This window comes from Equus przewalskii, chromosome 27 (genome assembly GCF_037783145.1).
Source record: "Equus przewalskii isolate Varuska chromosome 27, EquPr2, whole genome shotgun sequence".
NCBI lineage: Eukaryota > Metazoa > Chordata > Mammalia > Perissodactyla > Equidae > Equus > Equus przewalskii.
Genome location: NC_091857.1, coordinates 30,391,059 through 30,403,559, shown reverse-complemented (window position 1 = coordinate 30,403,559; position 12,501 = coordinate 30,391,059). Strand labels below are relative to the sequence as shown.

The window sequence follows — 12,501 nt, the reverse complement described above, 5'->3', positions numbered from 1 at the left end:
GTTGGTTTGGTTGATTTTTTAAGTTTGTTTTTGCATAATTTTCCTTCCACAGCTACTGCCTTATCTGTGGGAGAAGGAAACACACAGACGGGGATGCCGTTCACAGGACTACGGGTTTCCTGTCTGCGCAGAGAGGAGGTGGGGCAGAGAGAACCCAAAATAATCCACTGTCACAGGGACGGCTTTTCTCATTTTATTCATGAACGATGTGACTTTAAACCGTACAGGTCGAAATGACCAAAGAGTGGTTTTGAAGAGATTGTTCTGTTCAGGTTCAAGATACACAGGAGTAACAATCTGTACTGATGCCACTACTGGTTTAAAGAAAAACGAAAACAAAAACAAAAACAAAACTCAGTTACCGTCATCTGAATCGGTAAAATTGAACATTTCCTACATAATAAGGTGCCAAAGGAACACTCGAACGGCAAAACTGATCTCAGCTTCTTTCAAACAGAAAAATAAGCCTAATGTTTTGGCCCCGCTTCATCAAACCTTAGACAAAGACATAATTCTACAATTTATAATAGTGTTTAGTAATTTTTAGAGCTCCATTGACATCACATATCAGACAATATAGTCTCCCTTTTACGGAAAATTAAACAGTACCATTATTTGGCAACAGAAGTATATTACAGTCAACAGGACATCCACTGGGGAGGTGGCTTCGTCCCACCCCTGGGCAGGGCTGTGACAGGAGCAATATGCCACCAGCACTGTGACCCATTTGTCACTGCAAACACAAGGGACTCATGTGAGGATTGATACATTCTTTCCAAACAGGCAACGGCTAACTGGAGTGGGCAGCAGATGCTGCCGGGCAGGAGACCCATGTTCTTCTGGCTTCTCTTGTCCCCAAACGTTTCTGGAACAATGGGGGCCCAGGGGACAGTTGACTGACTGACTTATTCCCACTCACAGCCCCGTTGCTCCCCCAGCCAGGAGGGCGTGGTGCTGAGAAAGAAGGGTCAGGACCTGGTCTGGGTGGGCGGACCATCGCTCGTCTGGTTCTGCTGGCTGATGTGAGATCGTCTTCCCAGGCTATGCTCGAACAAGGAGATTGCTAAACGGCTCCATCTTTGGGAATAAAGTCAGTTACAGGCCACACGGACAGTTCCTCAAGGTGATGTGCAGATTACTGGTATGACAACAGATTCACAGAAGCTTCTGGAAAGCTCCCCGCACCCCTGAAGTCCAGGAAGTCACTCTGACTCTAGTGTTTGCCAAGTTCAGGCCCATCAAAAAAGGGACTTCAACTGTTGCTGGCAGCGTCAAGAAGCACAAAGCTTGTTGGAAAAAAAATGTTGAAAACCTAATGCTCTCACTCCCCACATGCCTTTCTAGCCATCAGCCCTCAACTGTCCACAAACGGTGATCCACATGCAGGGCCCCCATCTCACTCTTTTCCTCTCTGCACCATTTCTGGCCTGTTCCGGGAGGCCGGACCCCTGGGGTTGCCACCTCCTGAAATGACTTCCGATTGCATCTCTCAGGGGTTTAGACGTTGAGTTTCATGGAATTTTGCATTCCATCCTTAGGTGGCCTGCAGGAACACTTCTGGTGGCAAAATCTGGGCCCCAGAAGAAGCCTGGATTTCTGATCCTTTTCTGGGAAGGGGAGCAGGAGAAAGGACTCTTGCCCCTGGGGTCTCCATCTGGGACACGGGCATTCAGGAGGCTGCGCTGTTTTGCCTGTTTTGTGTGCCCAGAAACAGCTTAACCCGAAACCCCCAAACTTCATCCTTCAACCCACATACCTGTGCAACAGGTGAAGATGGTGAAGCTGCCCCAGGAAATTTCATTGAAAATGAAAACACCAAAGGGATATGCTGAATCTATCCAGAAAAAGAACGATAAAGCTGACCTGGAAGTCAGAGGGTGGCCTCCCTCCCACATTCAGAACTCTCTAGAGGGATGGCTGGGTCAACCCTGGATTCCAGCCCAACCCACCAGAACCCATGGAAGCTTCTGTGGCACCTGGACCAGATGAGAAACAGGCTGTCAATCCTCTCATCTTTCCTGACACAACCACCCTCCAGGATATGTTGCTTGTTTAAACCAGTTTTTAATGAAACACCAAGGTCTCACCTGAGGTCATGGCTAGAGGATACTTTTATATTATCACACTACCACCATTTCATTCAAATTCGTCATATTCCCTGCCCCCAAAATGATTTCTTTGAATTTCTAACATATGCACTTGGATTTTCTTTTTAATGTGAGAAATTTAGTTGGGTTGAACCCAAGTAATCTGATTAAGCATTTTCTACTCCAGGAATAGGTTTTTAAATTTTTTTCTATAGTTTTATGCACTTAAATTAGATTCCTAAAATACTCTCATATACATACAGAAAAATAATCTCTCAATGACAAATCACATTTTACAATAACAAGTTAAATATTTTTGACTACAGAATCTGTGTTAGTTTATGCAACATTAACAGCATCGTCTCTTACATACCATATATACAGTTAGTCACGGACATTCCCAAAAACATACAGCAGAGGTTTCATGACAAACCATTTAAAGAGCACAACTGTTTCACTTTGTGTAGTGGAATCCTGCATTTTTTCATAGCTGGAAACTGCATAAAATGCAGAAACCCAGAAGCTGAGAGCTGATTATCATACAGACGACTTTTTGTTGCAGATTCCTCATCTGTATACATGTATTTACACGTCTGGTGACCAGCTATCGATGTGAGGATATAAAGTGAGCGGAGCTAAGGCAACTCAGCAGGAATCAGATGATTGCCAACTTCTCCATCTATGCAGGGCTATGAGGGGGTAGGGAGAAGGGTCCAGTTAGGGTACAGACTTCAGCTTGCTCTGCTTCAGCAGACAAGAGCTGAAGCTGGTTTCACAGTTCTAAGACACTTGGGCTATTGGCAATGTATGTTTTAAATGCATGTGTAAAAATAAATATCATTACCAAAGATCTTGCTAGAATATCCACCTTCTGACACAGTGACTATTTAGCAGATGACATTTTAAGGATGTTGATTTGTAAAATGGACATCAAAATGCTCGTTCATGAAAACGAATGCAGACATGATATTAATTCAATGCCTCTAGAAAATACTTTCTAGAATTTCAGTAGTCTGGAAGATTGTATTACACGTAGAAACAAAGGTATCGTTTGCTATTTTGCTCAGAGAGATGCAGTCAAATTCACTCGAGATGAATCTGCAATTTCTGTTCAACTTTCTGTCGACATTTTTACTTTATAATCCCAGACAGAATTGGGAAACATAGAAAGGATTATTGCTCTCTGTGTAGAAATTAGCCTGATTTGCAAAGAGCAAGCAGAAGTGCAAAAATTTTGGAGCATCCAGGCCAGCACAAGGAAAAGCTTGTGGAAGAAAGCAACAACAAACAAACAGCAGGATGATTAACTCTAAGATCATCTGCCTCCAGGAGCTATGGTCTTCTAGAACTTGAGCTACTCACACAGTGGGTTCTTTCCTCTCTCCTGAAGTCACCCTACTGAAAAGCCATAGATGGGCTCCTAGGAGAAGATCCCAGCTGGGAAGCCGCTGCCTCTCAGAAGTAGGCACACCCAGACATCTGTGGACCATTTGGCCCCGCCCAGGCAGGAAGGCTGCTGGCTCCGCCCACCCGGGCACTCCCTCTTCTAGGGAGTGGTGACGGAGGAACAAGCGTCCAGCCCCCGGGGAGGGGGCATGAGCGTCTTCACCCTCCCTGCTTCTCCTTACTGTTCCTGGATGCTCCCTTTGAAAGCAGAGGCTGGAAATGCCCCTGTGTCCTAACAGGAAAGGGGAGAAAAACCCCAGGCGGATGACTAGCGACTAAAAGGAAGAATTTTATTTCAAATCAGTGGGTTAAATGGTAAATGCTGTGGCAGCCTTGGACTGGGAGCGCAGAGACCAGGCAGACCCTCCCTCTCCGCCCCGGGCACATCTGTCAGCTAGGCACTCGGGTTCCCGACCCTCTGATGCGTCCAGACCAATATGTGCTTTTATGAAATAAAAGCGGACGTTTTGAAAGGGCGTCAGCCCAGCTCTCCACAACCTGCCAGGGTTCTCGACAAAGGAAGAAGACAAGAGGAGGTCCCACCTGCTTCAAGAACCACTGAAAATACAGCGTGAGCAGGGCTGGCTTCAGGGGCGTGTGGCCTGTGCGGTCACAGGACCCTGTGCTTAGAAGAGCCTGCACTTGGTTTAACTCTCTGCTGTCATCACCTGGAAACTCTTAATTTTGAACAGGGAGCCCCACATTTTTGTTTTGCACTCAGCTCACAAATCATGTAGCAGGTCCTGAGTGCGATTACGAGAGGGTCAGACCATGCTGTTTCCGTGTTCACTCCGCACATCCATTCCTTCCCCCTGGTGCACACGCAAACACATTCACACACTCGCAAACACACACCACAAAATGTCGTTTTCAACAATTCTTTACATCTGAAATCCCAGAAGTCAAGGTCTCCACGTAGAGACTGTTTTCCAATCCAAGTAGAGGGGACCTGACTTCTAGAACATTTGCTGGGGAGAGGGCGCCTCCTCCAGGCAGCCTGCCCTGAGAAGTCAGCCCCCATAGGGGACACCTCCAGCTTACACGTGAAGCCCCTGGAGAACTGAATCTCAGGGGCTTTCACCAAAGCAGATGCAGAAAAGGCAGGAAGGCTGAAGACTCCGTACAGGCCCCACCCCCGCAGCAGGGAAAGGCGAAGTGTCCCTAGGGACCCCAGGAGCGCTGGGTTCGAGTCCACGGCCGCCTCTAACTTCCTCCCCTCTCCTGCCTGCAATCCCAGACCCAGCGGGTTTGTTCTGTGCTTTGCACGAGAGCAACGTGCTGGAGCGGCAGCAGGTGGAGCCAGCATCCCGGGATCTGCCCGCGCGCCCGGCGAGCTTCCAACGGGGAGATCGCCCCCTAGCGGTGACAGTGGGTAGAGAGGCAGCCACCGCCCCCCTTTCTCTGGTTCTGGGGTCATCCTCTTTGTCCCAGGCCCCCATTCTGCTTCAGTACAGAAACAGGGGGAAATAGGGATTTGAGTCTAAGAGCAGAAGTGCAAAGGAACATAGTTTTAGAAACACAGCTGCACAGGAATGTTATTCTTTTAAACGAAAGAAGTACAAAACCAGGGTTCCTAGAAGGAAAAGAATATGCATTCCTACCACTGCATAAAAAGAAACCCTGGCTACTGGTTACGTCTCAGTAAATATCAGAGAAGCGCTCAGCTTTTTCAAGGCTGACCAAGTCCGTCCACTTCTGAACACAGTCTAACTTGGGGCCTTTAAACACTAAAATATTCACACTATTCAGATGACATTAACAATGTAGGCTGGTATAGAAAGTAGAACGGAATCCTGTTACAAACAGTTCTTGAAACACCCTGACATCCAGCAGGGAGGGGCAAATTCACGCTAAAAGACGACAACCACACACAGTGTTGAAAAACATTCTGTGGGTGGTACCTCGTTCCCCAAGGCCACATTAAGAGGGTTCCTTTTAATGGAGGAACAGGTTGAACCTGTATGTCACTGAAATAACTATTTGGAGGTGGAGATGAATTTTTACAAGCTTTGGGTATTATTTCAATGACTTAAAATTAGATCTAGGATTAGGCCTCCAAAGCCACAAAGGCAGGCCCCTCCCACTGCCTCCCAGCCCCGGACGGAGGCCTGGCCCGGGGTGGGGACTCCCTGAGTGAACAGGGCAGAATTAGCAGTACTGGCTATGTCACTGAGAGATCACAACCCAGAGATAAGACGTTACAACGCGTGGCATCTGGGTTTTCATGCTCCCAAGATAGACAGCTGTTAGGTGCTTTCTATCCTCCGTGTGGAATGTTTTCCATGCTTATCAGGAATAGATTCTGGCTCCTAAAGATATCAGGTTATGTACCTTAGTCGACCCTGATGATCTACAGACACATCCTGGATCTGATACAATGCAGGCTGGGGAAACGGGAGTTCTAGAACTTTCCTCTCCTCCAGCTCAAATAAACGGCTGCTTTCCAGTAAACAAACATGCCAACTAAATTGACACAATACTAGGCAGCCCCACAGAACATGGTTCAGGGCACTGCCAGGTTCTAGCAGACATCTCTTAGGGCAGCTCAGACCACAGCGTCCGAGGGCTTCACCGTGTCACCGGTTTCTGGTGGTACCTACCGATTACGCTTCAGCCTGGCAGGAGGAAAGGCTCCTAATTCTAAAGGCAAAACGAGAACATCCAGGCTGGTTTGTTTTCATCGCCTCATTTTCTGGCGCAGGAGGCTCTATACTCGTAAAGCAAGTGCCTCTGGAGCAAGCAGACCTATTGCTAACCTCACACTCACCTCCAGTCTGAAATGACCCTGTTTCCTCCAGAGCATGCAGGTGTCTGTTTCAAAATGCTAGTGCCTGCTGTAAGTCAGTTCCAACCCCAAAAGATAAGGGAGTCAATACAAAATAAAATAAAGTCAAATAATTAAGTCCTACTCGCTGTCTCCAGTGGAAATTCTTACAGCTGTTACACACACAGAACAAATTTTCTTCTTAGGAACATGAAGGCCCAACCAACTAGAAAAAATTCTTTGGAGTAGAGATAGAGAAGTCTTTTTCTCCTTGTACAAAGTATTGGCAAACTCTAAAATATACTCCAAGATCTTCACCTTTCCAACAAAACCAGACGCACCCCATCCATCCCCCTCTTCTCCAGCCCCATCGGATTCTAGAACGCCCCATTCTGTATGGTCAGTGGCTCCTGCTTGCACCAGCCAGCTCCTGGAGAGAAGCCGACCTGCCTGGCCTTGGGTGGCAGACCAGCAATCATCCTGCTCCAGCAGCTCCTGCCCTCACTCCTGCCCGGAGGACGCCTGGGTACCAGGTCACCAAGACGATGGTTCCTGTATCACCCTCTTTGTCAATTTACCCATTTTCTGATGGGATTTTTTTTTCCAATTAAATTCAGTGCTACTCAACCAGATGAAATCAGTTAACTTTCATATACATAGGTCATGCTTAAGTTGTTCAAAAAGCAAAGAAGAAAAAAATGCCCTTAAAAGGGACATTAATGTTCTTTGGGAGCATAGCTGTCTCGTCTGCCATCAGAGGACAGGGACATGTTATCCACACAGTGAATCTAGAAGCCCAGCCCCACGTTCTCAAGCATCCCTGATAAGCCTAGCCTAGAAAGGTCCCTCTTCTCATGTCAGGCCAGCCCTGCATCCGAATGAGCCACATCCTTCAGGCTCTCGTGGTCACAACAGACCTGCCTCCAGGAGATGGTGCTGCCTGCCTGCCTGCCAGGGGAGACAACATCAGGCAGAGAAACCCTGCCCCAGAGGGACCAGGATATGGATTGTCCCTCCAGGAGAGCTGGTCTAGGAAGAAGCCCCAGTTCAGGGGCTCCTGTCCACAGAGCACAGCCCTGTGAGCAGAGAAGCCTTTCGTTGGGCTGGAGGAGGTCAACGTGGCTCCAAGAAGATGGATGCTTGCAGAGCTGTCTCGAGGGCTGGGGTCAGAATACCAGGATGCAGTGGCCTAGACAAACCCTGTGTTTAGAAAGCAAAGAGCTAGAAGACAAACTGGCAAGGTATATCTCACCTGTATGAAATTGAGGCCAGGGGGCTGGCCCCGTGGCCCAGTGGTTAAGTTCCCACCCTCTGCTAAAGGCAGCCCAGTGTTTCGTTGGTTCGAATCCTGGGCGCGGACATGGCACTGCTCATCAGACCATGCTGAGGCAGCATCCCAAATGCCACAACTAGAAGGACCCACAACGAAGAATATACAACTATGTACTGGCGGGCTTTGGGGAGAAAAAGGAGGAAAAAAAAAAAGAAATTTAGGCCAGACAGACAAAAAGGTAGAAGTGAAAGATTCAAGGGATTTGAGACTCCGTGCCTCTCCCACATTCCTCTCTCCCTCGACGCGACTCCTGAGTCACAGGTGATCCGAGAGCCAGCCTAACTCATCCATAAATATGATTGGTCACACTACAAGTTGCACCGCTGAGTATGAGGACACTAATCCAGAACTCGCCACCCTGGAGAACATCTCAGGGATGTTCAATATAGTCACTCGGGGAAAAAGACTCACATATTGCGTTTCATGCTACGTTAATGCCAGTAATGGGACTCTGCAAGTGGGTGACCTGGTATACCTAAAAGGGTTACAAGATGTTTGTCATTTGTCCACACCACATCCTACCTACATGAATAGTGATGCCCAACATTAACACACAAAGAAAGCCAACGAAGAAAAGGGAGAACAGAAAGAAATGGGTTGGACTTGTGACCCAGTACTACCCCATTTACACATCTAATACTTTTTTTTCTACTGTAGTAACGTGTCCTTCATAAATACACTGAACAAACTATATTAGTTATAGAAATAGGAAAGCATGAGTTGTATGTCTATTTATAGATTTAATTTAAAACAGTTTCTTAACAACATCAAAAAAATATAAACTTAAAGAATTTTAACCATGTTTTCTGCTGGGAAGTGGTAAACAAGTGCATGCGGGAAGTTAAACTTGGCCTAGAAGATGATCAATTGAAAGTTTCTAACTAAAGGATATTATCTGCTTGTTTCAAAAAATACTTATGTCTGTTGTTCTTGATACAAAATTCTACACTATCTTCAATAAATAAATAATAAAGTGTTTCTTAAAAGTATGAAATGTAAACTTTGTTGCCCTTTCCAACACACACATTTTAAAAATTGCTTGAACGATGAGAGGGCTCTTATGGGAAATTACGACACTACGCATTCGACTCCCAGCAAAGTGGGGACTCTGCTGCTATGTTGACACTATCATTTATAGAGCGCTTCTACAACCCTAATTAAAATCTAAGAACCTACAGTCAAAGAGAACACCATCTAACACAGGAAAGCTAGACTCCGGTACCAAGAGAACATGCAAAGAACACTTCGTGACCACAGCAAACTGGGATTAGGAGAACATTAACATGCGAGCAAAATACAACCCACAATTTTCCTTACCAAATCAAGTTATTATCTAGTTAACCAGCCTATCTCCTGGCATTTAAGGGGGAAAAAAATCAAAGAACTCAAACCAAACAGCTTGGCATGTGGTCATACCCTCCTGACTCTGGCAACACACACACGTATTTGCATTACTGAGAGGTTGGTTGTGTGTGGTGGACCATGGACAAGAGCCTTAGGGCTTCCTCCTCAGACTTGTGGGGGTTGCATGCTCCTAGGGTTTTTCCCACACCGCCTAATGGATTTCCTTCACATCTTTCCACCCCACTTCCAGATTGTCACTTTTCCTTTTCACACCATAGGGATGCCTTTTTTGGGAATGTACCAAAAACAGCTGCTGAAATTTCCCATGACAGTCAGGATCCAGCACATTCAAGTGAGAACAGGCTTAAAGCTTGTCACCAGAAACTACTCTTGTCACGAAACATCACAGGACCTCCAAGTCAAAAGAGAATTTCCTAGCTGGGCTGGCAACCAGGACCCAATGATGTCATAAAACAGCCTTTCAGGTGACCTGCAGTGACCGAATCCAGCAGAGGATAACTTTGCAGATAACAAGTTTCCTTAACTATCTTCCAAGTATGCTGAAAATGAGAATTCCATCACCTGATAGTAGCCAGTGATGGTTTTCATTGACATCTATCAATAAAAGAGGACACCGGAATGGCTGCAATGACACACCTGCTGGAATCTTCCGTGGACTAACTCTTCGAAGAGCCAGCCCAGTGTCTGGTCAGGAAACCATCTCCCCCAGTGATCAGATCCAGGGCAGCATTTCACATAAGGTCCCTGTGGGGGAATGAGATTCTCAAGCAATGACAGGACCATCATAATTATTTCTAAACACACCAAGGACTAGGCTTCATAGGTCAAGGGGCCCACTTGGGGGCTGGTGGAGGTAAGAAAGATGAGGGTTACATGAGTTCTCCAAAAATACAGACATTGCCTTTATAAATCTATTTTACAATCACTAGAGCCACGCCTCAGGCCCAGGGATGGGCCAGACTCCCAACAGAGCCTAGCTGGGGACCATGGGATTTCCAAGACCCTAGAAGACATGATGAGACCTGCAATGAGGACAAAGGAAAACAGTTTGTTTCATAAAATGGGAAATTGTTTGGGGGGAAGGATTGTCGAGAATTATTCCTAGAAGCTTTGAGGGGCCTGTCTTCACTGTCCAGTTGCCCTGTGGCTGAACACCAAATGGTAGTCTTAGAAAAGCAACACCATTTTCAGACAGCATCTGCTGCTTTGGGCTGGAACTCTGCCACTCATGCCCTGAGCCAGCTCCCTATGGCTCATCAAACAACTGCAGGTCCAAGCGGACCACAATCTCTCCAGTAGGAACTTCGTGCAGCAGGAGGCACTTCGTAACTGGACCCTTGGAACCCTGGTCCTTCTTGATGTCAGCCACTCGGATCTCCGTCCGACCCAAAAAATCTGAAAGGAGAAGAAACAGACACTGCTCAGAGAGAGACTTCCTTCTCTTCAAGGCATGTAGGTGGCACATTGGGAATTCCCCAGTGAATTGTTACACTCTCCCTTCTTCCAAAAGGGAGCTAGGTCAGTTTGCAGGAACCCATGAGCTACAATGACAGACGGTAAATTTTAAATGGAGTGAAAAGAAAAGGACACGGTTGTGGGAGGGAGGAGGGTGGACAAAGGAGACTCTAGAAGGAGCTAAAAACAGACCACGACTTTCCCCACACCTGGGGACCTCCAAAGGACTATAAGCAGCCTGGGAGGTGATACAAAACCAGATGTTGTATCAGCCACACAATTTGTAATGTAAGTGAAATGTAAAGAGACCTGCTGTAAGGCCTATAGTGGTAAAACTGGCAAACACGAATGACAAAGAAAGAATACTAAGGGTAGCAAGGCAGAAGAAAATAACATACAAAGGAACCCCCATCAGGCTTTCAGCAGATGTCTCTGCAGACAACTTACAGCCTAGGAAAGAATGAAATGACACATTCACATCTTTGAAAGCCAAGAATACTCTATCCAGCAAAGATATCCTTCAGATATGATGGAGAAATAAAAACTTTCTCAGACAAACAAAAGCTAAGGGAGTTTGTAGCCACATGACACCTCCTACAAGAAATCCTCAAGAAAGCCCTCATACCTGAAAAAAAAAAAAAAGGGAGAAAGGGGTTACAAAGCACAGAGTAAGGAGACAAATAGGTAGACAGAACCAGAATAGGATAGCAAATACTCAAGTATAGCATTAAAGAGAAAGGGAAGGAAAACACAAAAAAACAAAGATAATCTTGTCATTTTAACCACAAGCTCACAACACAAGATGGAATAAAATGTGAGGAAAACACTTAGGAGGGGAAGAGGAAAGGGACTGAATCCGTTTAGACTAAGGAAATAAGAGGCTATGAGAAAATGGACTATGTTATGCACAAGATTCTGAATACAAACCTCATGGTAACCACTAAACAAAAAAGCAGAACAGAGACACAAATAATAAATAAGGAGAAAACAAAGAGACACATCATAAAAAACTACCTAATTCATAGGGTACACCAAAACACATAGGATGAGAAACAAAGGAAATGCAGGAGAACCAGAAAACGAGTGATAAAATGACAGCATTAAGCCCTCATATATCAATAATCACCCTAAACATAAATGGATTGAATTCTCCAATAAAAAGACACAGAGTGGTGAGATGGATTAAAGAACAAGACCCAACAATATGCTGCCTCCAGGAAACACATCTCAGCTCCAATGACAAACACAGGCTCAGAGTGAAGGGATAGAAGATGATACTCCAAGCTAATGGCAAACAAAAGAAAGTAGATGTTGTAATACTTAAATCAGACAAAGTAGACTTCAAGATAATTCAGGTAAAGCGAGACCAGGAGGGTCAGTATATAATGATCAATGGGACATTCCATCAAGAAGAAATAACATTTATAAATATCTATATACCCAACACAGGAGCACCAAAGTTCATAAAGCAACTATTAACAAATGTAAAGAAGATATTAATAATAACACAATAATAGTAGGGGACCTCAACTCTCCACTCACATCAATGGATAGATCATCCAGGTAAAAAATCAACAAGGAAACATGGGAATTAAATGAAAAGCTAAACCAGTTGGACATAATAGACATATATAGAACACTCCATCCAAAAACAGCAGAATACATATTCTTCTCAAGTGTGCATGGAACGTTCTCCAGGATGGACCACATGTTGGGAAACAAGGCAAGCCTCAATAAATTTAAGAACATTGAGATAATAACAAGCATCTTTTCCAATCACAATGCTATAAAGTTAGAAATTAATTTCAAGAAAAAAGCTGAGAAAGAGACAAAGATGTGGAGACTAAACAACATACTATTGAACTAGCAATGGGTCACTTAAAAAATTAAAGGAGAAGTCAAAAAATATCTGGAGACAAATGAAAATTATAACATACCATTCCAACTTATATGGGATGCAGCAAAAGCCATATTAAGAGGAAAATTCCTTGCAACACAGGCACGTCTTAACAAACAAGAAAAATCCCAAATAAGCAATCTCAAATTACACC

General features: G+C 45.1%; 1 protein-coding gene across 8 annotated transcripts in view; it reads right to left on the bottom strand.

The window, feature by feature from the left end:
- Positions 1–177: 177 nt before the first annotated feature.
- Positions 178–12,501, bottom strand: part of ITSN1 (intersectin 1) — a 213,911-nt gene continuing 201,587 nt past the window's right edge. For 7 of the 8 annotated variants that reach the window (XM_070597188.1, XM_070597191.1, XM_070597187.1 and 4 more), the window contains one exon: positions 178–10,390. In XM_070597188.1, the coding sequence (XP_070453289.1) occupies positions 10,242–10,390 (149 nt within the window). In that variant the 3' untranslated portion in view covers positions 178–10,241. The remainder of the gene's footprint in view (positions 10,391–12,501) is intronic. The other variant, XR_011533735.1, reaches the window with a different exon arrangement.